The sequence below is a fragment of the Chlorocebus sabaeus genome, chromosome 26 (assembly GCF_047675955.1).
Source record: "Chlorocebus sabaeus isolate Y175 chromosome 26, mChlSab1.0.hap1, whole genome shotgun sequence".
Lineage (NCBI taxonomy): Eukaryota > Metazoa > Chordata > Mammalia > Primates > Cercopithecidae > Chlorocebus > Chlorocebus sabaeus.
In genome coordinates this window covers 48,000,802-48,026,221 of record NC_132929.1, presented here as the reverse complement: position 1 = coordinate 48,026,221, position 25,420 = coordinate 48,000,802, and the positions used below count along the sequence as shown (strand labels likewise).

Below are 25,420 nucleotides of genomic sequence, written 5' to 3'. Positions count from 1 at the left end.
AGGCTTCCACTGCTGGCTGGAGGTTGGCTCTGCATGTCTGTGCCTTCCTAGGAGGAGGATGCAATAGTGAGTCAGACTGGCATGGGTGGGGCCACATGTCCTGGCAGGCACTGTCCGGGCAACTGGCATGAGGGAGAGGAGTCTTTCCCAGAAGCCCGCCCTGAGAAACCAAGACTGGGCTGCTTTCCTGGATCCAAGGGAGAGTCCAGTGAGTGTTTTACATACAACTCTAGGTAGGTGGTTGGTGGGATTGGCAGCTTGTGCTGGGAAGAGGATTTTGGAGAGAGCAGGAGAGCTCTGGCCCTCCCTGCAAGGGAGGCTTCAGGTCAGAGCCTGAGGAAAGACCTGAGCTTGAGGTATGGGGTCTCTGGCTCAAAGAGAGCATTAAGGATGCATGAGATCTGAAGTCTGGATGAACTTGCTGACAGGCAAGCTTTTTTTTTTGACTGCTAGTGTGTAAATCCACTATAGAAATTTTCATTTGTCATTCTTGTACTTATTGGCAAAAAATTAGAGCTTATAGGCATCAGATTTAATTTGAGATAGTTGAAATAGGGTTTGTGTTTGAGGCCAATATAATTTTATCTGCTAATGGCATCTTCTGGACTTGGAGGCAGCCCTTCTGTACCAGAACATTGTCACAAAGCTTTTACTGTAAAGCTTGAGAACAGACTAGTTTGCTGGATTTGGGCATGTAACTAACAGATTTGAGGCATGGAATTATCCTATGGACTTTTTTGTTTTTTTGCTTTGAGGTTCTGAATATATTAAGGTTGACCACCTTAAGCCATTGAAACTCTCCTATAATACATTTGTGATGTAGGGCTTAAGACATGTTTGTTTGGTTTTTTTTTTTTTTGACACGTGTATCTTTGCTACCTTTTAAAAGCAGATTATTCTTGAAGTGCATAGAGCAGCAACTGATTAATGGAATTGGTATCTTCACATTTCATTTACTTCCAACAATTTTATAGGATGCATATAAATATTTCCAAAAAAGGTATACATAATTTCTTACTATAAAAGTATTTTTATTTTATATCAGTAAATTTGTTAATAAAGAGGAATTTTTGTTGTTGTTGTTGTAATCCTACCACCCCAATGACATCCTATTAAAATTTTAGTATATATCCTCCCAGGTCTTTTAGGTATGTTTAATTTGGTGTCCCTTCCCCACTCCCAAAAGGGGAGGGACCAGGTTCTTGTATAGAATAGTGGAATGTTAGTAAATCATGTGTTTAAAGAGACATAACAGCTGAATCTGTAGAGCATCTGCCACCTGGATACCTGGTAATTAAGGTAATTTTTCCATTACCCCAAAGAGCTTTAGTTACACTCAGCTTTTACCTTAATCCTTGTACAGCTCTCCAGGGCACACTTTATTCAGCTCTGAGCGGTCTTTGCAAGTGAGGCCAAGGAGCCAACCTGAGCCAAAAGGAGAGCATTATGTCACCGGAAGCCCAAGCCCAGAGAACCAAAGGTATGACCTGATATTCAGTGGCCCCAGCCAGGTCTTTACAAGAAGACCCTGATATCTCAGGTCTAAGAAGAGCCAGCTGATGGTTTTTAAAAAGAGTGGAATTAGTTACTCTGACCCACTTATTCAGATCTTATTTTGTTCACAATGTAGTCCCCAGATTGTAGGCCCATTGGAGGCCACAGCAAGGCCTTTGTGTTCCAATTGGCCTGCTGTGCCATCTCTCAGTAATGTTCCCTTAACAGCCAGACTTCCCTAAGCCCAGCTGGGAGCTCTGAAGGTATGCGAGCCCTCCCTAAACCATGAGTGTAGGGAGAGGGACCAGGGCGCCCCAGGCTTTCCTGTCAGTAATGCAGAAGTTTCTCAGATTGAGGGACGGGGGAGCAGAGGCATAACTTTGATTCTGACAAAGAGGCATTCAGAGAGACTGAAAGGTCATTTAACAAACACTAGAATGCTTCCACTTACTAGGTGCTAGGAAATACAAAACCATATAGGTCCTGGAAGAGAGGATACATAGTAGATATTAGAGGCTTAGGAAATACAATTGAAGAATGGATTTGCCACGTTGAATAGTTAGTTGGTATCTTATTTCCCCATTTTAAAAGTTTTAGAATCTGTGGTTGAGGACTTGTGGCCATCAGTTTTCTGTAGCCGACAGACTGTTCACTATTGCCTTCAGAGCTCTTTGGACCTTAACAGGCCTTCTTTGGAGATGGCAGAGATGGGTTTAGATGCATACTCTGCTGGAGTCACCCAGAGAGCCCACAAAGTCAGGGATGGAACAGGGTAAAGGAGTAAGGGTCATATGTGTGAGATGCCTTGATTTGGAACTTTGAGATTTAGGAAGAGATGGGGAAGGGCTAAAGAGGGACTTGTTTCTGAGCCTTGCTTGGCTGAAGCATTTAGGCTAAAGCGTTTTAGAAAGAGTAGCCCTTGGTCTGAGAACTCAAGGAAACAACTTTCTGATGAGAAATGTAGCAAGCTTCTGGTTCACATCCTTACCTGATAGTTCTTCAAACACTGCCTGGAAGCTTCCCCTGAGTCTTTGTCTCTAATCAGCTAACTAAGAGGCTGAGCGAGTTTAGTTGTAAGTCATTAATGAAGAAAGCAAAGGTCGGGGCCATTGTCAGGATTGTGACCTGGGCTAGTTAATTACCTGGAACTGATGGTCTGTGTTACAGAGTGGTGGTATACTTGTCAGGCTTAGAAAAGAAAACAGGATGTGTATCAAAAATCTTTTGGGGAAAAGATTTGACCAGCAACTTTAATTTCTCTATGTTGCAGCTATGCTGTTAATGTAGTTGTGATAATTTTAGAATTATACCAGTGCCCTTATGTTATCCTTGCTTTGCAAATTGCAAATTGCTTTACATGTCCTAACGTCCTTCTGGCCAACGGTAGATGTGGTTTTAGGTTTAGACTCCTGGGATGGAAGCTTTCGCATTCAGGGGAATGACTTTGGGTTGGGTGAGGATTGTAAAGAGGCAATGTGGGTGCCCCACGACAAAGCAGCTATTTGTAGCTTTGTGACAACTTGACATACAGAGATCTAGGTTTATCTAGGCACTAAGCTAGGAGTCAGTTGTTTGTATCACTGGAAGATTGGTTATAACTTCCTTCGTTGGAAGCTCCTTCATTGCATGTTAAATGATGTTATTTATAGATAGGGTGGTGGGAAAGCTGTCTAAGTAGATGTCAGCCCAGTGTAAGAGAGACCTGCTTACTGTGGGTGCTTGGGACTATCAGCAGTAGGTGGGAGGTTTTAACTTGTTCAGTAAGGTCCATTTCCATTGTTCACCATCTTGTGAACCCTTTGTCTAACATGAGGAGCAACCACATAACCACAGCATGTCTGGCTTCCCTGTGGCTTGTGTACAAAGCATACTTATTGAGTTAATGTATAAGCAGGAGACACCCTCCTGTGATAAATGGTATATTAACCACTTATCAGTCTTACCACTCTCTTTCAATTTTTCTGGACCCAGGACCTCAGCAGCCATGTCGAAGCCCCATAGTGAAGCCGGGACTGCCTTCATTCAGACCCAGCAGCTGCATGCAGCCATGGCTGACACATTCCTGGAGCACATGTGCCGCCTGGACATTGACTCACCACCCATCACAGCCCGGAACACTGGCATCATCTGTACCATTGGTGAGTGAGTGTGCCCCTTCCCCAAAAAAAGGGCTTCATAGAAAGTGACCCTTTCTCTCCTGAAAAGACTTAACTAAATGTCCTAACAAACCTAGGTGCTACATGGGATGCTACACAGATTCTTATAAAAGGACTCAGGTCATAGGAAGTTGCAGTAAAGAATTAGTATGTGCACAGGATGGCAAATACAGTTAATAAGAGAGTATTAGACATTTCACAATTGCTAAGATGGCCAGGTATGGTGGCTCCTAGCACTTTGTGAGGCCAAGGTGGGAGGATTGTCTGAGGCTAGAAATTTGAGACCAGCCTGAGCAACTTAGACCCTCTCTCTCCAAAAAGTAAAAACAAAAGAAAAAAAAGAATTAGTTGGGCATGGTGGCATGCACCTGTAGTTCTGACTACATGGGAGGCTGAGAAAAAGATCACCTGAGTCCAGGAGATTGAAGTTGCAGTGAGCCATGATCACACCACTGCACTCCAGTCTGGGAAACAGAGCGAGATCCTGTCTTAGGAAAAAAAAAATTGGGTGTGGTGGCACATGCCTGTAATCCCAGCACTTTGGGAGGCTGAGGTGGGCGGATCACCTGAGGTCAGGAGAACCAGCCTGACCAACATAGTGAAATCCCGTCTCTACTAAAAATAAAAAAAAAATAGCCGGGCGTGGTGGCGGGTGTCTGTTATCCCAGCTACTTGGGAGGCTGAGGCAGGAGAATTGCTTGAACCTGGGAGGTGGAGGTTACAGTGAACCGAGACCTGACCATTGCACTCCAGCCTTGGCAACAAGAACGAAACTCTGTCTCAAAAAAAAAGAAAGAAAGATAAAAGAAAAAAACATTGCTAAGAGTAAATTTCAAATGTTCTCACCACAAAAATGTTAAGTACTTGAAGTCATGGATATGTTAACTAACCTGATTTAATTATTCCACATTGTATCCAAACTGTATGTATTGGATTACATAACTTTGTAACCCAAATTATAAATTACCAGTTTATAATAAAAAACAATTTGTTGCAAAAAGAATCCATATGCTTTAGGTTTTATGCTATAGGCAAAATCTAGAGGGTGTTTTCCTTAGCAGGTCTTTGTAGGAGCAACTTACAGACCTAGGAAAGATCTTTTTAATATGTTCTGTGCAACCAAGATTCTGTGGTTGGATATCTGGCTGGGTTTCAGTGAGGGCGGAGAAGGCTGGCCAAGTCTTAACCTAGGCTTTTCTGATACAGTGGGAGCCTGCAGAATTTGAAGGAAATGGTCGAAGTGTCCCAGTAAATCAAAAAAGTAAGCTGGCACAGTGGTAGCCTTCCATACACTTTTTAAAGACTTTTGAGCTATTTGGGAGAGGAAAAGTTTTCAGGGAAAAAAATTATTTAAACTTAAGCAAACTTAAATGTTTTTCCTTCTTTGAATAATTAATACTTGTGGCTTTAAAACTTTTCCTAATAGGCCCAGCTTCCCGATCAGTGGAGACGTTGAAGGAGATGATTAAGTCTGGAATGAATGTGGCTCGTCTGAACTTCTCTCATGGAACTCATGAGGTGAGCTGTAGCTGGACCCTTTAGGAAACAGGGAGTGGGTGCAGTGTTCATTTAGCCACAACGGATTAGGCAAGGATGAGTCTGAGTTTCACAGCCAATGTGAAGTTTGTCTTTACTAGCCCATCCCTACTCTCCTTCCCTCTTGTCATGGCGAAGAAACTGGCTAAGTCTCTTTTAGCAAAGAAGACCCCTTTTGTCGCTGGCCATGTTTCTCTCATACACCTCTCCTACCATTAGCTTTCACAAAGGAAGATGTGGAAAGGTTCTCCTGGAAAACCCTCTAAGCCTTAGATGTCCTGGCCACAGCGCTTGACTCTCCTGTCCCCGGGTTTCTGCTACAGCCTGTATTGCCATGGTAAAACCATCTAGCAGATCGATTCTGGCCTATCTTAGAACCAAAATAACTGGGCAGGTCCATGAGAAGAGTTTCCATTATTCTAAGTTTTGAATGACTGAGCCTAATGCACAAGCACTCGCTGGCGTATAATACCCCTCTTCCTCAGCACTATATTCCCAGCCTGTGCCTTCCCAGGAGTTCTGTACATTAAAATAACACCAGTTAGCACTCTTCCTCAGGAGCCTAGTAGGACTGTATTTGTGATGGGCTCTTTATTACCTGGCTTTACCTATGGACAGAGGCCTTGCCCAGGAGCCGGGTAGCAGCTGTCAGGATGGCTCCATTCCTGCCTCTGTTGCCAGATTTAGAATAAACCCATTCTGAGGAGTTTGGGGTTCCCTGAGGTTCCATGACTTATTTATTTTTTTATTTTATAAGACAAAATTTTGCTCTGTCATCCAGGCTGGACTACAGTGGTATGATCATGGCTCACTGGATCCTTGACCTCCCAGGTTCATGTGATCCTCTTGCCTCAGCCTCCCAAGTAACTGGTAATACAGGCATCCACCACCGTACCTGGCTAATTAAAAAAAATTTTTTTGTGTAAATGAGGTCTTACTATATTGCCTAGGCTGGTCTCAAACTCCTGGGCTCAAGTGATTCTCTCAAATGTTGGAATTAGAGGAATGAGCTACTACCCCCAGCCTGGGATTGTGCCTTTTTAAAACCTTCAGACTTAACCATAGATTTCCCATAGATCATGGGATTTCGTAATGGCATTGATAAGAGGAATCACAGAAGAGGCAGACTTTGTCCCTGTCTTGGCTTCTGTATTTCCTGTTGAGAGTAAAGAAAATGCTACCCTGTAAGGCCAAGTGCCTTATAGTGGTTGCCCTCTGGCATTTGGAAGTTGGTATTAAGTTTGGACTAAAAATAAAGCCTCAGGAAATGCAGTCCAAGAGTGAATTCCTCCTTTTGGGAAACTTGAGACTCTTCATCATAGATTCCCTAACCTGTGTTCATAAACAGCCTATGGCCTGGCTAGTGGCTGGCCCCTAAATGTCATGGGGACCTGACCAAGTCCAGCAGACATACCACGCAGGTTAAGACATGTCCCTGTACCTTTTGGAAAATTCTGTAGTTTTCCAAAAGCAAGGGGTCCTTAGTAGGAGTCACCGAGAATTACTACAAGTGTTAGCTTAGCTTAAAGAGAGAGAGCTGAAGACAATGGTGGAGGTCTGTTCACTGTTGATCCCTGCTGCTGTAGTCTGCCGTGGGCTCCTGCGTTCAGGGAAAGGAGCAGAAATAGATTTTTAAGAAGTTGACCTTTCAGTAGGCTTTGTGGTTCCTTCATCCAGTAAAATAACACCACATAGCTCTTACATGGCAAGGGGGAGTGATATCTGCTGCACCTGCTGCATGAGAGCTGGCTCCGATTTTGGTTTTTTAAACTTTAAGAGGCTTTTTGGAGATTATCTCTGCTTTCACTCCTACTCCCAGCTTATAATTAAGATTTTTTAAAAATTTTTTTATTTATTTTTTAAAGATGTCCCTCTTGTGGGTTTATTTTGAAGTTTTAGACCAAGATGAGGTTGTCTCTGGGCTCAATTTGGAAACTGATTTGAAGTTATTCTAATTTGTATAATGTAAGGTAAACAGTTTCAACCTTACCGTTTGTCAGGGCTGTTGTTTCATATGCACCTTTGACTAGGGGCTGGGATGTACTTTTCTAGTTTCTGACTATTTTAAATGCTCTTCTGAGCAGAACGTTGAGATTACTGTCTTCCCTCTTACTCTGACAGAGGAACATCAAATGTCTGCATCTGATCTTTTAACAGCTTTCTTTTTTTGAGACAGAGTCTTGCTCTGTTGCCTAGGCTGGAGTGCACTGGCACGATCTCGGCTCACCACAACCTCTGCCTCCCAGGTTCAAGCAATTCTCATGCTTCAGCCTCCTGAATAGCTGGGATTACAGACCTGTGCCACCATGCCCAGCTAATTTTTAAATATTTTTAGTAGAGACAGGGTTTCGCCATGTTGGCCAGGCTGGTCTTGAACTCGTGACATCGGGTGATCCAACTGCCTTGGCCCCCCAAAGTACTGGGATTACAGGCGTGAGCCACACGCCCAGCTCTCTTTTGACAGCTTTGGCAACTAGTCTTCAGCCCTTACTTTTGGCAGTTCACATGGGCAAGATGCATTCTTGCTGAACATGTGGTTCCATATGCCGTGTTTTCCAGATTTATTTATTTATTTAGAGAGGCAGTCTTGCTGTGTCACCCAGGCTGGAGTGCAGTGGCACGATCTTGGCTCACTGCAACCTCCACCTCCTGGGTTCAAGAGATTCTTCTGTCTCAGCCTCCTAAGCAGCTGAGATTACAGGCATCTGCTACCATGCCCGGCTAATTTTTGTATTTTAGTAGAGATGGGGTTTCACCTTGTTGGCCAGGCTGATCTCGAATTCCTGACCTCAAGTGATATGTCTACCTTGGCCTCCCAAAGTGCTAGGATTACAGGTGTGAGCCACTGTGCCTGGCCTAGAAAAAATGACTTTCAAACAACCTAAATGTAGAGCCTTCCACAGGACAGCATTGATGGATGAAACTCTTTACCATGTAACATCCCAACAAAGCCACAGCTGTAGTAGAAGACTCAGTACACCTCCCAGAAATGCTCTAAGAGATTATAATATATAACATAGATTTGAATAATACACCTAATAATTGGTATGTTTATAATATATAGTTTTACATCCCCAAGACCAAAAATGTATGTTTGTGTGAAACACTCATGGTTACAAATATATATTAGGCCACCAAAAAAAACCCCAAGTTTCATAAAGTAGAAATTATACAGACACATTCTCTGATAAAAAATTTTTTAATGCAAATTAAGAACAAAGTCAAGAAAACTGAAGTGTGCTTACTTTAGAAAGCAAAGATCTCAAGGTAGATGGAATAAATATTTAACTCAGAACACTAGGGGAGGAAAACCCTAAAAAGGGTGAAGAAAAATAATTTTGTAAGATTATAGCTCAATGAAATGAAAATAAATTTGACAAATTAAGCTAAGAGCTGATTATTTGTGGGTAAAAAATAGTAAAATAGAAAGTTCTGGGAAGCCAGGTGAAGAATGCAAGGATGTACAAATAAGAGTATGAATAGAAAAGGGAATATTTTCTACACATTGGAGATTTTAAAAGTCAAGAAAGACTTATAACTTAATTCCTATAGAGAGAGATGACACTGGCTATTTTCCAAGAAAAGATTAAATAGCCAAAAAGATAGAAAATATGAATAGACCAGTGGCCATAAGAAGTTGAAAAAGTGGGCTGGGCTCACACCTGCAATCTCAGCACTTTGGGAGGCCAAGGCGGAGGGATCACTTGAGGTCAGGAGTTCGAGACCAGCCAACATGGTGAAACCCTGTCTCTACTAAAAATACAAAACTGGCGGGGCATGGTGGCACATGCCTGCAGTCCCAGCTACTCAGGAGCCTGAGGCAGGAGAATCGCTAGAACCTGGAGAGGTGGAGGCTGCAGTGAACTGAGATTGTACCACTGCACTCCAGCCAAAAAGTTGAAAAAGTGGCTAAGATCTGGTTCACCTCAGAACATTTAAGTCCAAATGATTTTAGTGGCCGAATTGTCTCCCCTTCAAAATTCAGTTACATTGTTAAACTGTTCCAGAGCCTAGAGAAATACAGAAATCTTCCCACTGTGTTCTTTGAAACCAACATACTCTGATACTGAGATCAGACAAGGACAGTACCAAAACCAGGCAGGTACTAACAGCATGTTAGACCAGTCTCACTTAGATGCAGAAAACAAATAAAATTTAATAATCCAAATCCAGTAGTGATTGAAAGGAATGTCTTGATCCATGACCAAGTAGAGTTTATTCTAGGAGCACAAAATTCTACATTAAGATTAAGTAGAGTTAAGGTTGACTTTTTTTTTTTTTTTTTAAAGACGGAGTGTCACTCTGTCAACCAGGCTGGAATGCAGTGGCACGATCTCGGCTCACTGCAAGCTGTGCCTCCCGGGTTCACACCATTCTCTGCCTCAGGCTCCCGAGTAGCTGGGACTACAGGCGCCTGCCACCAACGCCTAGCTAATTTTGTTTTTGTATTTTTAGTAGAGATTGGGTTTCACCATGTTAGCCAGGATGGTCTCGATCTCCTGACCTTGTGATCCCCCCTACCTCGGCCTCCCAAAGTGCTGGGATTATAGGCGTGAGCCACTGCGCCTGGCCTGAGTTAAGGATGACTTTTAAACAACCTAAATGTAGCTAAATATAGAGCCTTCTGCAGGACAGCATTGATGGGTGGAACTCTTTACCACATGATAACATCCCAACAAAGCCACAGCTATGGTGGAACTCAGTCCACCTGAGTCTTACCGTTATAAGATAATAATAGGTAACATTTATTAAATAATTACCATGTACTTTGTCCTAATACTTAATATATTCTTTTACTGCTCACATCAACTCTGAAGGAAAGGTACCACATCCCCTTAAAAGAAAACAACTATTTCTATTCTATTCTTTTATTTTTTTTTAGAGACAGAATCTCACTCTGTCTTCCAGGCTGGAGTGCAGTGGCACGATCTCGGCTCACTGCAACTTCTGCCTCCTAGGTTCAAGTGGTTCTCTTGCCTCAGCCTCCCGAGTAGCTGGGTCTACAGGTGCACGCCACCATTCCCAGCTAATTTTTGTATTTTAAGTCAAGATGGGGTTTCACCATATTGGCCTGGATGGTCTCGATCTCTTGATGTCGTGATCCGCCCGCCTCAGCCTCCCGAAGTGTTGGGATTACAGGCGTGAGCCACCGCGCCCAGCCTCTATTCAATTCTATTTTGTTCTATTTCTATTACAAGCCAGTAAGCAAGAAAATATCATAATTTATAAGGAACCCTATAAAAAACAAACAAGCCAACGGTCCCTCATTAGGGAGTATGTCTGAATAAGAAGCTGAAGATTTTCAGATACAGGCTTCAGGCAACATTGTCTTTAGAGGCTAAGCTCTGTCTCCAGCTCCCTCCAGCATCCTGTGAATAACCGGCAGACTTACTTGCAGGTGCCGCTTTCCTGGACAGTGGTGGTTAAAGGACAAGGCCCAGAAAGTGCTGAATTAGGTGCCCTTGTTATCAGCAATGTCATATTGATCATGCTGTCTTAGAGCTCTTTTGACATCTTGGCTCTGCATCTTTTTTTTTTTTTTTTTTTTTTTTTTTTTTTAAATCTTTTTTCTTGAGATAGGGTGTTGCTTTGGATAGTAGGGTATCTAGGCCAGAGTGCAGTGGTATGATCATGGCTCACTGTAGCCTTGACCTCCTAGACAAAAGTGATCCTCCCACCTCAGCCTCACAAGTAGCTGGGACCCCATGCACACACCATCATGCACAGTTAATTTTTGTGTTTTTTGTAGAGATGGGGTTTCGCCATGTTGCCCAGGCTCATCTCAAACTCCTGGGCCCAAGCTATCCTCCCACCTTAGCCTCCCAAAGTGTTTGGTTTACAGGCATGAGCCATTGTGCTTAGCCTGAGTCCCTCTTTTAAACAAACAAAATAGTAAATGAAAAGGAGGAAAGGCTTAAGAAAAAAGATTGAAGCACAGATTTGTTGCAAGCAAGGAATAATAAAGGGCAGTTCATTTAGAGAAAGGCATATGACCACCTTTCCCCCTCTCCAGTCAGAATCTAGAAAGTGATTGAGGCTGGGCGCAGTGGCTCACCCCTGTAATCCCAGCACTTTTTGGGAGGCCAAGGTGGGCGGATCACCAGGTCAGGAGATCGAGACCATCCTGGATAACATGGTGAAACCCAGTCCCCACTAAAAATCCAAAAAATTAGCCAGGCCTGCTGGTGGGCGCCTGCAGTCCCCGACTGAGGCAGGAGAATGGTGTGAACCTGGGAGGCGGAGCTTGCAGTGAGCTGGGATAGTGCCATTGCACTCCAGCCTGGGCGGCCAGTGAGACTATCTCAAAAAAAAAAAGTGATTGAGAAAATCAGGTCTGTGTGACCTTAGCAATGAGTTGTTTAGCTTGGGCCACTGTTAGCTTAAGTCAATAACTTCAAGTTTGCGTTGTAGTTGGAATCAATAGAGGAAAAGCTCTCAGCATTACCACATATATCAGAATGTGACATTGATTGCCAGATCAGCCTTATCCAAACACAAGTTCTAGGCTTTTTGCCCTGTTTATCAGCTTTATTTGCTGAGGGTATTTGATGAGTCTTAGGGAAAAAAGAACAGCCCTGGGGACACAGCTGCTTTTATGATGAGACATGTTTGCACCCATACCTTAATGGGTTTTGGTGGCAATATTCTGAAATTTGCCACCAACGTTTCAAAGATTTGCCCTTAGGGTGAATTACTGCTGTAGTAGAAGTGGGTGGAGGCTGAGGAGATTGGATTAAGCAGGTAGAGGAGTTCTCAGTGCATGGATCGTTCTGAGGATGGAGATAGAGCTCTAAGACATCCACAGGCCTTTCCTGAGTGATCAGCTTTGGCTCCTGGGCAGGGAAATTGAGCTGGATCCTAGTGTGGGAGCACGCTTGTCATCTTCCTTCTTTTTCCCCAGTACCACGCGGAGACCATCAAGAATGTGCGCACAGCCACGGAAAGCTTTGCTTCTGACCCCATCCTCTACCGGCCCGTTGCTGTGGCTCTGGACACTAAAGGACCTGAGATCCGAACTGGGCTCATCAAGGGCGTGAGTATTCTGTGGAGAGCGAGGGAAAGACTCAGTAGGCATTATGCCCCAGAGACATGTCCTCCAAAGCGTTGAGATGCCATGTTTCATCCCAGCACTATGAAGGACTGCAGAGGAGTTGAGGTCTACAAATGAGGATTTATTCATCACTGTAAACAATGTTGATTTGATTTACTTTGCTAGGAAATGGTACCACAGAGGAACCCTTTTTTTACCCTAAAAACCTAAACTTTAGGCTTTCTAACTTGGGGAACCATCTCTTTGTATCTTTTTCCCCATCATTAAGTAGCCTAACTGAAACATTATATTCTATTTTCTTAGATTATTTCTGTGAAGTGTACTGAGTTAGAGAATAAGAGCAAAAAACTGTATTATTTTTAGCGGTGACTTGAGCATTGTTCCCTGGAGGAAAGGGCTTTTCCATTGCTTCTGAGGTGATGCTGCTACTGGTGTCTTCAGTTTGGACTCTGGCTTACTCTCTTGCTTACTCCCTAGAGCGGCACTGCAGAGGTGGAGCTGAAGAAGGGAGCCACTCTCAAAATCACGCTGGATAACGCCTACATGGAAAAGTGTGATGAGAACATCCTATGGCTGGACTACAAGAACATCTGCAAGGTGGTGGAAGTGGGCAGCAAGATCTACGTGGATGATGGGCTTATTTCTCTCCAGGTGAAGCAGAAAGGTACGTATGGGTGCTGGAATCCAATTGTCTAAAACCATCTTTTGTCTCTAAAGTTCCTTGACACAAGGAAGATGGGAAGGTTGGTTGCCTGGCAGTGAGATTGAGTCTGTGTGTTCTCAAGAATCCCTTAATATTTTTTTTTTTTTTTTTTTTTTTTTGAGACGGAGTCTCGCTCTGTGGCCCAGACTGGAGTGCAGTGGCCGGATCTCAGCTCACTGCAAGCTCCGCCTCCCGGGTTTACGCCATTCTCCTGCCTCAGCCTCCCGAGTAGCTGGGACTACAGGTGCCCGCCACCTCGCCTGGCTAGTTTTTTGTATTTTTTAGTAGAGACGGGGTTTCACCGTGTTAGCCAGAATAGTCTCGATCTCCTGACCTCGTGATCCGCCTGTCTTGGCCTCCCAAAGTGCTGGGATTACAGGCTTGAGCCACCGCGCCCGGCCAGGAATCCCTTTTATAACTCATTTATCCTCAAAGACAGGCTTTAATCCAGCATATTTACATTCTTCTGGTTCCGGAGAACATAGGAACATATATATATATACACACATATATTTCTTTTTTGAGTGAGAGTCTCGCTCTGTTGCCCAGGCTGGAGTGCAGTGGCACGATCTTGGCTCACTGCAACCTCTGCCCCCAGGGTTCTAGCGATTCTCCTACCTCAGCCTCCTGAGTAGCTGGGTTTACAGGCACCCGCCACCATGCCTGGCTAGTTTTTTTGTATTTTTAGTAGAGACGGGGTTTCACCATGTTGGCCAGGCTGGTCTCAAACTCCTGACCTCAAGTGATCTGCCTGCCTCGGCCTCCCAAAGTCAAAACAATCTTAATTCTCCTTTTTTATGGGTGTGGAAAGTGAGGTACAGAGAGGTTAAATGGCTTGCCTAGGATTACACAGTTACTTGTAGTAGGGTTTCAACTCTGGTAAAACAGCTCCAGCACCCATAATGCACCACTTCCCAGCTCACTGTACTTGGGGGAAAGGTGCCTGCTTCCTGTTGAGCTGTGCCCTCGGTGCTCTGCCTCCCCTGCTTACCCCTTTTCAAAACACAGGTGCTGACTTCCTGGTGACGGAGGTGGAAAATGGTGGCTCCTTGGGCAGCAAGAAGGGTGTGAACCTTCCTGGGGCTGCTGTGGACTTGCCTGCTGTGTCGGAAAAGGACATCCAGGATCTGAAGTTTGGGGTCGAGCAGGATGTTGATATGGTGTTTGCGTCGTTCATCCGCAAGGCAGCTGATGTCCATGAAGTTAGGAAGGTCCTGGGAGAGAAGGGAAAGAACATCAAGATAATCAGCAAAATTGAGAATCATGAGGGGGTTCGGAGGCAAGTCCCCATTGTCCCTGCTCCAGTCCCAGCACAACTCTCTAAAGGGCATGGTGCATCCTGTGAATATCTGATTCCCAGCCCCCTAGCCCATCAGAATGTAGACTCCCAAACCTGTTCCAAACCTGCTGAATCACAATATCTTAGTAGAGTAGAAGGCATTGTGTGTGTGTGGGTTTTGTTTTTTTGTTTTGTTTTGTTTTGTTTTTAAAAAGCTTCCTAGGTAATTGAGATGCTGGCAGCTTGACATTGTTCCCTGGGCCTGGGGACCAACATTTGAGGAACAGGGTCACTGCTCATAGTACCAGGGGCCATGATGCTCTGTTCCTGATCAGAAACACTACCAGTGTTTGCTGGAATGTGGGGACCAGGGGGAAAGATGACAGCAGACACTTAAGAAGGGGCTCGTTTTGGCCCTTCCTGGGGAGCCATGTGGAATTTCAGGGGCTGGTGTCCATGCTAAAACTTATGGCCTCCTGGTCTTCACTTAGAACGCAGCTGGCTCAGTGATCATGCTAACTCTGGTATGGTCCATTCCACTCTCAGAGTAAGATGTGTGGTTCTTCTCCAGGTTCAGATTGCCTCAACTTAGCTTACCCCCTGCGCAGTGCTCACGAGGTAGAGCCCAGTGGGCATGGCCACCATTTTTGGCATCCTGCTAGGAATACAACTTAGCACTACTAAGATGCTAGACCTACGCTTGTGGATTAGGACTGTGTTTGGGGAGGGTGGGGGAACAACCCTCTGCACCCACTGTAGTGGCCTTACTGTCTTAGCTTTGTGTAGATATCCTCTGTACCAGGCAATTTGGGGCCCTCCCCTTTGCCATCCTGATAAGCTGAACTTGGCGCTAGGCCAGGCAAAGCCACATTCCCTCTTGCCTTCAGCAGGTTGGAGTGGGCCACCTCACAGGGCAGTCTTCAAGTGTCCTTGACTAGATAAGGCCATGGGTCTTTGTGGTGGAAGCAGTCAGCAGGCCTCGGGTTCCCTGTCTTGAAGTGCTGATTGGAGAATGGAGGCCCTAGAGAGACACCTAACATGCATGGGATTTGGAGAGGAGACCTTGAGAATGAGCCCATTTGGATTTGCCCTCTCCCCTTTCTTCTGTCAATGAAGCATCCATATTGGTGTTGAAGCCCAGCAGGCAGAATTGTTGGCCCGCTCTGGGGGACTAAGCTAGCTGGACTGCCTTGCCATCTGTGTGCATCCATGATGATATCATGGATGTCTGTCCTGGTACGAGGACATCTAAGTTAGGGAATCCCAGGGAAACTTCTTGTCTTCCGGCATACTTGTGGCCCCTGTCTGTATAACCTCTCTCCCCCCAACTTTGTCCATCAGGTTTGATGAAATCCTGGAGGCCAGTGATGGGATCATGGTGGCTCGTGGTGATCTAGGCATTGAGATTCCTGCGGAGAAGGTCTTCCTTGCCCAGAAGATGATGATTGGGCGGTGCAACCGAGCTGGGAAGCCTGTCATTTGTGCTACTCAGGCATGTGACCACCCTTCCCCACATTCTCCTGGGCACACTCACATGTGTGTATGGGAAAGCTCTGGAGGCTGTCTGATCTCTTCCCATGGAATTGTCCCATGTAACACACAGATAATCCCCTTCCACCATGCACCTACACAAAGCCATCCTCTGTGCACCTACTCACTATCCAGAGGATCAGCGTGCTGTCATTTGTCTCTGAAAACAGCCCAAGCCACATCTCACTAATGCTCTGTTCCTCCCAGATGCTGGAGAGCATGATCAAGAAGCCCCGCCCCACCCGGGCTGAAGGCAGTGATGTGGCCAATGCAGTTCTGGATGGAGCCGACTGCATCATGCTGTCTGGAGAAACAGCCAAAGGGGACTATCCTCTGGAGGCTGTGCGCATGCAGCACCTGGTGAGTTCTGGGGCCTGCCCCCATCCCCTGGGCTTTGGACTGGGCCTGGGATGGATGCAAGCTCTGGTGCAGAGCTTTTTAAGTTTCCATATCCTCTTAGGCACAGCCATTCATTATCCTCCAAGTTACAGCAGCAAGAGGGTGGGGGTGGAGGTGGAGGTGGCTTTTTTTTTTTTTTAATTCTCCTGTTTTTCATTCCTGCCGACACCCCCACCCCTCCATTTCCTTCTGCTCTGGAGGCATCCTCCTTCACTGGAATCATACAGTTCATTTCACTTCTGACTTCAAGGTGGTAAATCCTTCCCATGGCTTAAGTCCTGGGATACTTCCGCAGTGAAGGGAGGTCTCGTACCTCTTCCTCAGAGTCAGAAGTTTTGAGTACCTTTGCCCTATTCTGAAAAGGGCTCGGGGCTCCTGCTCCCAACTGCCCTCTTCCTTTGGCTTCCAATTCAGTCCCCCGACCCCCCCATCCCGCAGACAGGCGCTCCCCCAGGGAGCCCCTGTGGACCTGCACTGGAGTCTGTTGCCTGTACTGAGCTGCCTGTGCTGGCCTTGCATGGTGCCTATAGGAGGATTTGCTTTGCTGTGCCATTGGGGTACAGCTGCTGCTCTTACAACAGACCAAAAAGTCAGGTTGAGTGACTGGTGGCAGGGCCACAGATAGAGACAGCAGGGAGGGTGGCTGACCCTGGTGGCCCTGGACTGAGCGTCTGGAGGAGTCGTGGAGGCCCTTTCCCTTCTTTCTCCTCTGAGAGCTCATTCTTCAGGCTCTTCCAGCTTGTCATGTTGAGTGCCTGGCCACTGCTCAGGGTTGGAGACTCAGTCCCTTTGCCCTGTCTGTTCCAGCTCTGGAGCTAACTTGGGGATCCCTGATCAGGGTTACATAGGTTTGGTAAAATGAGTGCTGGAAATTAACTTTCTCCCAGTAGTCTTAGGTCAGGCTCAGTGAACTTCAACTTTATCCAGATATGGTTTTTCTTCAGCCATTCTATTCCCTTTCTAGCCAGTGAAAGACCCGCTGCCCTTTGACCTCAGCCCCTCCAAGCCCCCAAGTTTAAAACGCCACCCCCCGCCACCAAAAAAAAAACAACAAACAACTAAAACACCCACCTCGTCTGGGCATCTTCCTTTCCTTTTTCACTATGTGTCCTGTTACTGGGCTTAAACAGCTTTCAGAGAAGAGATGTCATTTCTATTAAATGCTCTTTCAGTAGCGAACTGAGTTCATAATTTGACTAAGGATATTTTCTGGGCTGTCATCAGCATCCTTAGTGGGTTTCCCTATATTGGAATTGGTAGAGGCCAGGGACGGTGCCTTACACCTGTAATCTCAGTACTTTGGGAGGCCAAGGTAGGCAGATTGCTTGAGCTCAGAAGACCAGCCTAGGCAACATGGCGAAACCCTATCTCTACTAAAAATTCAAAAGTTAGCTAGCTGGGCGTGGTGATACACTTCTCTAGTCCCAGCTACTTGGAGAGGGGGTGGTGCTGGGGCAGGAGGATCACTGAACCCAGGAGGTTGAGGTTGCAGTGAGCCAAGATGGTACCAGCCTAGGTGACAAAGTGACACCCTCTCTCAAAAAAGAAACCACACAATCATAAAAAAAGGAAACACAAAAAAATCAGTAGAGAGTGATTTCTCTCCCAGGCCCACTTAACGTAGCCTGGGCCTGGCTGACACCTCACCGTTTGTGCGACGTGATTGCTGTTCTGATGCTGAGATCCTCTTGGCGCAGTCTCACAATTGCCCCCATGGTAGGAAGGTGTCCCAGGAGACAGTGCAATTTCAACCAGTCACCACTAAAGTGACTGCCTTTCTGGGTCTCTCCACACGTCCCCTCTCTCTAATTCCCTTACTTAATTGTGTAACTTCATGGCCTCAAAGGTGGGACAGAGGCTGATCTTGACTTAGATTTACTGAACCATGAAATCACTGCATAGAATATGGAGACTTGAATGTGTCTTTTGGCAAGTCATTTAACTTCTCAAGACCTTATCTGTAAAATGGATTAGATATGTTTATAGCCTTAGCATTAAATATTCATTGCTCTTATTATTAAGTGTCTGATAAGTCTCTGTGTATATGGATGTAATCTTCCTAACTCCCATTACCTCCATTTATAGATAAGGGTTATATGGCCAATAAAGCCTGGGTTTGAATCTAGGTCTGCTGACTCCAAAGCCAGTCTTCTCTCCTGCAACATCATGCTCTTAGGTCTAGCAGGAGATGAGAACAGGTCTCCATTTGGAGTCTGTCAGTGGGGTCAGAGACTAAGAATCAGGCTCAACTTCTAAATTTCATGTCCTTTCCTCCATACCCTAGTGTTTCCTATGAACAGACAGATACCTTAGAGCTGCAAGGCTTGGATTGCATGGCAGTGCTCAGAAGATAAGTTACAGGTCTGGGCCAGGCTGTAGCTGCCCCTCCAGGTGGCTAGACCTTTCCTTTCTGTGTCACCAGTTAACACTGGCCAACAGTTCCTTCCCTTCACTGTTGATTGCTTTCTCCTGTGTCTAACTGATGCAGTTAATGACGCATAACTAAGAGCAGTAGCAGGTATGGCTCTGTTTCCTGTTCCTGTTCCCTGTCCTCTGGGTTGCATGCATTCCATTCTGATAAAAAGAATACCTTTAACTTAGTACATCCTGCCACACATCTGCTTCTACTGTGAAATTCATGAGGGGCTATTACCGATTCCTCCCTCACCCATCATTTACTTAGATGCTGGTGATTGCATTATAATCCTCTAAAGCTTACATTGTCTTTCTGATTCTTGGTCTTATCTGAGCAAGTGATCTGTAAATAACTCAGTGGCTTTCTCATGACTGTTTTAATCATTAGATTTTAATCAAGTGTCTTATTAAACATATCTGCATGCTTCCACAGACATCTGTCTCTTCACATGGCTGTTCAGTGTGTCTCTCACAAGTTAGCCCAAGTTTTCTGTTCTCCTGCTTCAAACTCAGTTGAGCTGCCTTGCTTTGGCTTGGATCCCAGCTTTCTAGCGCTGCTCAATCTGTTTCCATGGCAGGCCATTGGAAAGGCTCAGTGCATCCCTGTGCCTGAAGCCAAGTGAGCGCTCACTCCGTGCATGCATGGAGGCTGGGCAGGAGTCTGCCTAACCAGACAGCCATGTGAGGAGGGAGGGCCTGTTCCTTTCTGTAAGCTATGTCGTGAGGCAGCGTGATCAAGTCCTCTGCCAGGGAGTGGTGTGGGCCCAGCCTGGGCATGTTTTCATGCCAGAGTGCTAGAGCCTACTGCCAGATTGTCTCCCTCCATCCCCAATCAAATCCTTCCAGAACGGAAGAGCCAATTTGCCCTGTATTGGAGGGGAAGTGGCAGCACCTCCTGAAGCAGTTGGACTTTCATCACCCTACCTCCGCATCTGCCTGAAGGACAGATTTAGCCAATTAACCTAAGGTTACCTTCCTCTCTGATTAATTCCCCATTCTGTCTTCCCATGTGTTGTGTCTTGTTTTTTTCCTCCTCCTTCCCTCTTCCTTGTCCCCTCTTCCCCTAAACCTTACAGATAGCTCGTGAGGCTGAGGCAGCCATGTTCCACCGCAAGCTGTTTGAAGAACTTGTGCGAGCCTCAAGTCACTCCACAGACCTCATGGAAGCCATGGCCATGGGCAGCGTGGAGGCTTCTTATAAGTGTTTAGCAGCAGCTTTGATAGTTCTGACGGAGTCTGGCAGGTAGGGCCCTAAGGGCAGGTAACACTGCTAGGATAACCAGCCTCTTGCTTCAGCTGTTCTAGGAGAAGACAGCCAGGCCCAACCTGGCACCTGGGCACAGAGCCTCCTCTTGTCTATAGGAACACCGCCAGGGAGGTCATGGCAGGGCAGGACCAAAGGGTCCTGTGGCTCAGTAGGCACAGCAGATGTCACAGGCACTTGGTGAAGGACTGGTTTCTGTGGAGTCTTGAAATTGGCTCAGCTCAGCATCTCCAGTGACTGGGCTACTCTTGGCCTTTGTCCCTAGGAACATGTTCCTCACCAGCTGTCTGGGTGACTCTTCCCCTCCCTCTCCTTCTGTGACAAAGCTCTGACAAGGCTCTGTCCTCCTCTCGTCCCTCTGGACGGATGTTGCTCCCCTAGATTGCCCGTGAGGCAGAGGCCGCCATCTACCACTTGCAATTATTTGAGGAACTCCGCCGCCTGGCGCCCATTACCAGCGACCCCACAGAAGCCACCGCCGTGGGTGCCGTGGAGGCCTCCTTCAAGTGCTGCAGTGGGGCCATAATCGTCCTCACCAAGTCTGGCAGGTAGGAGGTGGCAGCGGCTCCCTGGCATGCCCCGCTCAGTGGCACCTCTCCTTGGGGGTCCTGGGAGCAGTGCATTGAACAATGCTCAGGTGGCACTGAGCCAAGGTAAGACCCCTCTGCCTGCCACCTTGGGCCTGCAGGGAAGGATTGAGCAGAGCCCCTTCCTTGGGCCCAGAGGACTCTAGGCAGCACACATAAGGAATGTTAGAACATTTGGATCAAAAGCAAGTTTATGCTGGAGATTTATTACATAATAGTGCACAGGCTGACTACAAATGGTTATTTGATATTGAAAATTTAGTAGCCAGGCGCTGTGGCTCACTCCTGTAGGCCGGGCGCGGTGACTCGCGCCTGTAATCCCAGCATTTTGGGAGGCCGAGGTGGGCGGATCACGAGGTCAGGAGATTGAGACCATCCTGGCTAACACGGTGAAACTCCATCTGTACTAACAATACAAAAAGTTAGCCGGGCGAGGTGGCGGGCGCCTGTAGTCCCAGCTACTCTGGAAGCTGAGGCAGGAGAATGGCGTGAACCCAGGAGGTGGAGCTTGCAGTGAGCCGAGATCGCACCACTGCACTCTAGCCTGGGCGACAGAGTGAGATTCTCAAAAAAAAAAAAAATTTAGTCCTCTTATTTAAAATAGTAAAAGATAACCACTTTTGCTTATTCCAGTTACTATGTGCTCTTTAAAAATTTCAGTTGGGAAAATAAATTTATTTAAATGCTGTTTACTGTGCCTCCATTTGGCGCACTAGTCCCTGCTGTTTTCGAGCCCTAAAGACAAATTGGTTTCCAGCTCAGGAGAGGTTGCTGTGCTATCTTGGCTGACATTCTGTGGGGCCAGGCAGCCAGGCTGAGGACTGTGTGGCCTATGCTGAGCCTCCAACTTGGGATCCCTTCCTTAGCCCAGGACATTGAGTTAATGTCCTTCACTCTCCTAGTTAGGGATTATGCTCCTTGTCCCTGCCCACAGGGCAGCGAGGGTTTCCTGGAGGAGAAGAGCAAACAGGCAGTGCCCACGCACTGAGGAGCAGCAGGTGGGCGTGGGCAGCCCAGAGAACCAGGACACAAGCTCTGTGCAGATGCCCTCAGCAGAGGGCTCCAGCCTCCCACTCTTGGCTGAACAGCTTCAACCAGTAGAGTTGACCTTTCTTAAAAGGTCCAGTTCTTGCTGTTTGGCTATTTTAAGCTCTAGTCTTCTGGGGTTTCACTCAGCTGGTCCTAGCTTCAGCAGTTGCTTCCCTCTGATGGCCTTGCATATAGGCCAAGCGTGAAGTGCAGGGACTTCTCTGCTATGATATGGCTTAAGTTTCCCTGACACCTATTGAGTGTCCTCATAACTTGCCTTCTGGTGCCCCTCCCCAGCTCCTGAGACACAGCTGCAGCTACAAGTGTGCAGTGTCAGTGTTCAAGAAAGCACCTGGCAGAGGGGCTTCAGAAGGGTCCCCTGCCTTCCAAAGGAGCTTTGGCAGGCAGAGCTGCTCCTGCACCAACACTCCCATTTCCTGTTCTTGCCTGCTGAGTAGCACTTAGATTTCTAAGCCTCACCTAGATACTCAGATTTGACTCTGGGCCTTTATAGCCCAGTTGCTGGACTGTTTCAGGAGCCAGGGGCCATGTGGGACAGGGAGAGGGCACAAAAGTAGAGAAGCCTGATGTTGATTCCCATGGGGCCGGTCAGCTCTACATGCTACTTGGCTTGTAGGTGTCACCGGCAGCGAGAGGAATGGGTGCTGGTGACATTGGGCCAGGGCTGCCTGTCTGTGTCAGAGTGTAGGAGGGATTCTGCCAACCATGGGCTGTGTGGGATAAGTGGGTGAGGCTGACCTTGGGTCAAGATAATCCTGGGTCAAGATAATCCTGGGCTCTTGGCCTGTGGAGTGGGGGTAGAGGGCAGATGGTAGCCTAGCCTGCTATGGAGGATATAGGATGAGGGGCTGCCCTAGCCTTGGGAGAGGTCCTAGGGAGCAGATGTTGAAGAGGCCAGGGCCATCAGTGAGCTGGGTGAGAGGATGAGCTGTTTGAATGCCCTGAGGTACTTCCTGGGGCCTTGTGTAATGGTCTCTTCTGTATGTCCCCCATCCCATCTCAGGTCTGCTCATCAGGTGGCCAGATACCGCCCACGTGCCCCCATCATTGCTGTGACCCGGAATCCCCAGACAGCTCGTCAGGCCCACCTGTACCGTGGCATCTTCCCTGTGCTGTGCAAGGACCCAGTCCAGGAGGCCTGGGCTGAGGACGTGGACCTCCGGGTGAACTTTGCCATGAATGTTGGTACGTGTCTGGAGCAGGGGCTAGAGCCTAGAGGGGTTTGGGGATGCTTGAGCATTGGCTTCTGTGGGACCCTGAAAGTTTGGGGAATAGAAAGGGAAACATAGAGGGGCAAAAGGCCCAGCTGAGTGTTCCTCTCCCTCATTGGGAATGTTCTTTCTGAATCTGTCATTCCCGGAAGTCCTAAGCTGAGCCCAGGAGGGAAAAGGGTCCTTTGAGTTGTAGGGCTGAGCAGTTCCTTTCCTCTTCTCTTCTAGTCTGGGACTCAAAGCAAAATTGTCCATTCTTTGGCATCTGCTCATTACTGAGGGTTTTGTTTTTGTTTTTGTTTTTTAAATAAAATTGGCTACAGCTCCTGTGCTGTGGGGTGGCATACACAGATTATGTACTGATGTGGCCATTGTCCCTGTATAAGGTAGGGTATCACCGGATGACAGGAAGCAGCTAGCTCTTGACCCTGGGCAAGGCTTTGCACCCTCTGGAGGATGAAGCAAAAGATGTCCAAAAGTCCCTGCCAACCCTGCCATCTGAGTGATAAGGACATTTCAGGGCCTCCCTCCTGTTTGCCTGGGCTGTAAGTCTGGTGCCACCTTGTGGTGTGAGGAAGTAGTGGTCAGTCAGCCTAGTTCAGTGCTCGGGCTATGGGGCAGCTGCCCAGGTGCACACCTGCCTGGCTTGGCTTTTACTTACCAATCTCCCTTCTCTTCCTCCAGGCAAGGCCCGAGGCTTCTTCAAGAAGGGAGATGTGGTCATTGTGCTGACCGGATGGCGCCCTGGCTCCGGCTTCACCAACACCATGCGTGTTGTTCCTGTGCCGTGATGAACCTGAGAGCCCTTCCTCCAGCCCCTGTCCCACCCCCTTCCCCCAACCCATCCATTAGGCCAGCAACGCTTGTAGAACTCACTCTGGGCTGTAATGTGGCACTGGTGGGCTGGGACACCAGGGAAGAAGATTAGTGCCTCGCTGAAACATGGCTGTGTTTGCAGCCTGCTCTAGTGGGACAGCCCAGAGCCTGGCTGCCCATCATGTGGCCCCACCCAATCAAGGGAAGAAGGAGGAATGCTGGACTGGAGGTCCCTGGAGCCAGATGGCAAGAGGGTGACAGCTTCCTTTCCTGTGTATACTCCGTCCAGTTCCTTGAGAAAAAAATGGATGCCCAGAGGACTCCCAACCCTGGCCTGGGGTAAACAGCTAGAGAGTTAGGGGCCTTAGGGCACGGGCCTGTTGTTCCCTTGAAGCTGACTCTGGCCCTGGCCCTTACTTGCTTCCCCAGCCCCCTGGGCCTCCCCAGTTCACACCTGTCCCCGCCCTCCACTCAGCTGGCCTGCAGCAAACACTCCACCCTCCACCTTCCATTTTCCCCCACTTCTGCAGCGACTACTGCAGCGCCTTCAGGCCTGTTGCTATAGAGCCTACCTGTATGTCAATAAACAACAGCTGAAGCACCTGTTTCTTCTTTTTTCTGCTGGGGAGGGGGAGGTGGTTGAACCCTGGCCTCTGAGCAGGCTGGGAATGGCTGCAGCCTCATGCCCCGTTGTGGAGCTATGGTGGTGTCACCTGCCATCCTGCCCACCTCCTGGTGCAGAGGCGCTGGGAAAGCAGTAGCTGATTATCTTAGGGTTACAGGTTGCCCCCTTCAGTGCTGCGGGGAGACCTTCATGGCTTATGTGAACCAGAGATGGGAAAGAGCAGGGACAAGGCCTCCTCCCTCCCACTCTGGTAGGTAAATTTAAATAGCAAAGTGGCCCTGGCTGTGGTTCTTCCACTTTGGTCTCCCTGCAATAGCATATCCCTTATGGGGCTGTAGGAGAAGTCAGCTCTGGGCGCCTGAGACTGGGTTCTGCTCCCAGGTCCTTAGTTGTGGACCTAGGCTCCCCTTGTGACCCCTCCTGTTTGCTGGTGCTCTCCCACCATGATGCGGTAGTGCCAAGGGGTTGGGGGAGAGAGTTGGAAATGGGACCAAATCTGGCCTGTGCCTTTTCCCTCTCCTGATCACACTCCCAAGGACCAAGTGACCTGGTGGGGATGGAAGAGGAAAGGGCCTGTAGGCCAGGCAAGTTGGGGAATAGGACCTGTGGGCCCATTATCACTGCTCAATTTAGCCCAGCTCATTGTCACACACTGAGCTGTGCCTCTGCTTCCCTGCCTTTGATTTGTGTCCACCTTCATCCCCTTCGCAGACTCCTCCAAAAGTGCATTTCCTTAGAGACTGCAATGTTAACTCCAGCAAGAGTGCGTGGGAGCATCCTGACTCCCGGGCTCGTGGTGGTGACTTGGCTGTCAGACCGTGGTGTTCAATATCCCCTTTGGTGTTCCCCACTCATGGTAAAATTGAAACTTAGGTTGGAGAGGGGCCGGAATCAGTTCCTGCAGAGGGACCCAAACTCCAAGACTAGGAGGACAGAAGCGTCCAGAGGGGACACAATACCCTTGACGTGAGGGACAGGAGGTACCGCGCCAGGCCCTGGCCTCCGGGACCTTCCAGTCCGGGGGACCGAGCGCTAGGATCTGCTCAGAGCTTGGGGCCCCACCTGGGGAAGGTGGGGAAGGAGGGAAGCCGGGGAAGCTGTGAAAGGAGACGGACGAACGACCAATGGGCTGGGTCCGGCCCGCGCGACCCGCCAATGGGCGGGCGGGGCGGGCTCTCGACGGGGCGGGCGGGGTCCGGCGGGCGCTGGGTCAGGGCGCGCGGTCAGGGCCGCTGGGTGCAGGCGTCACGATGACCGCTCTGAGCCGGAGCGAGGCCGCCGAGGCGGGCAGGTAAGGGGTTGCG

At 47.8% G+C, this 25,420-nt stretch overlaps 2 protein-coding genes across 7 annotated transcripts in view; both read left to right on the top strand.

Moving 5' to 3' along the window:
* The window catches only part of PKM (pyruvate kinase M1/2), a 33,073-nt gene extending 8,981 nt beyond the window's left edge, over positions 1-24,092 (top strand). For 2 of the 6 annotated variants that reach the window (XM_038010119.2, XM_038010120.2), the window contains exons 2-11: positions 3,466-3,632; positions 5,077-5,168; positions 12,088-12,219; positions 12,715-12,901; positions 13,949-14,219; positions 15,561-15,711; positions 15,957-16,109; positions 20,209-20,375; positions 22,468-22,649; positions 23,360-24,092. In XM_038010119.2, coding sequence (XP_037866047.1) covers positions 3,479-3,632; positions 5,077-5,168; positions 12,088-12,219; positions 12,715-12,901; positions 13,949-14,219; positions 15,561-15,711; positions 15,957-16,109; positions 20,209-20,375; positions 22,468-22,649; positions 23,360-23,466 — 1,596 coding nt within the window. In that variant the 5' untranslated portion in view covers positions 3,466-3,478 and the 3' untranslated portion in view covers positions 23,467-24,092. Of the gene's footprint in view, positions 1-1,363; positions 1,481-3,465; positions 3,633-5,076; positions 5,169-12,087; positions 12,220-12,714; positions 12,902-13,948; positions 14,220-15,560; positions 15,712-15,956; positions 16,110-19,639; positions 19,807-20,208; positions 20,376-22,467; positions 22,650-23,359 lie in introns of those variants that run through there. The other 4 variants (XM_073012281.1, XM_038010121.2, XM_073012282.1 and 1 more) reach the window with 4 other exon arrangements.
* A 1,226-nt stretch (positions 24,093-25,318) lies between these two features.
* Positions 25,319-25,420, top strand: part of GRAMD2A (GRAM domain containing 2A) — a 41,124-nt gene continuing 41,022 nt past the window's right edge. Inside the window, exon 1 of the mRNA XM_008016022.3 lies at positions 25,319-25,407. Within this exon, the coding sequence (XP_008014213.3) occupies positions 25,367-25,407 (41 nt within the window). The 5' untranslated portion in view covers positions 25,319-25,366. The remainder of the gene's footprint in view (positions 25,408-25,420) is intronic.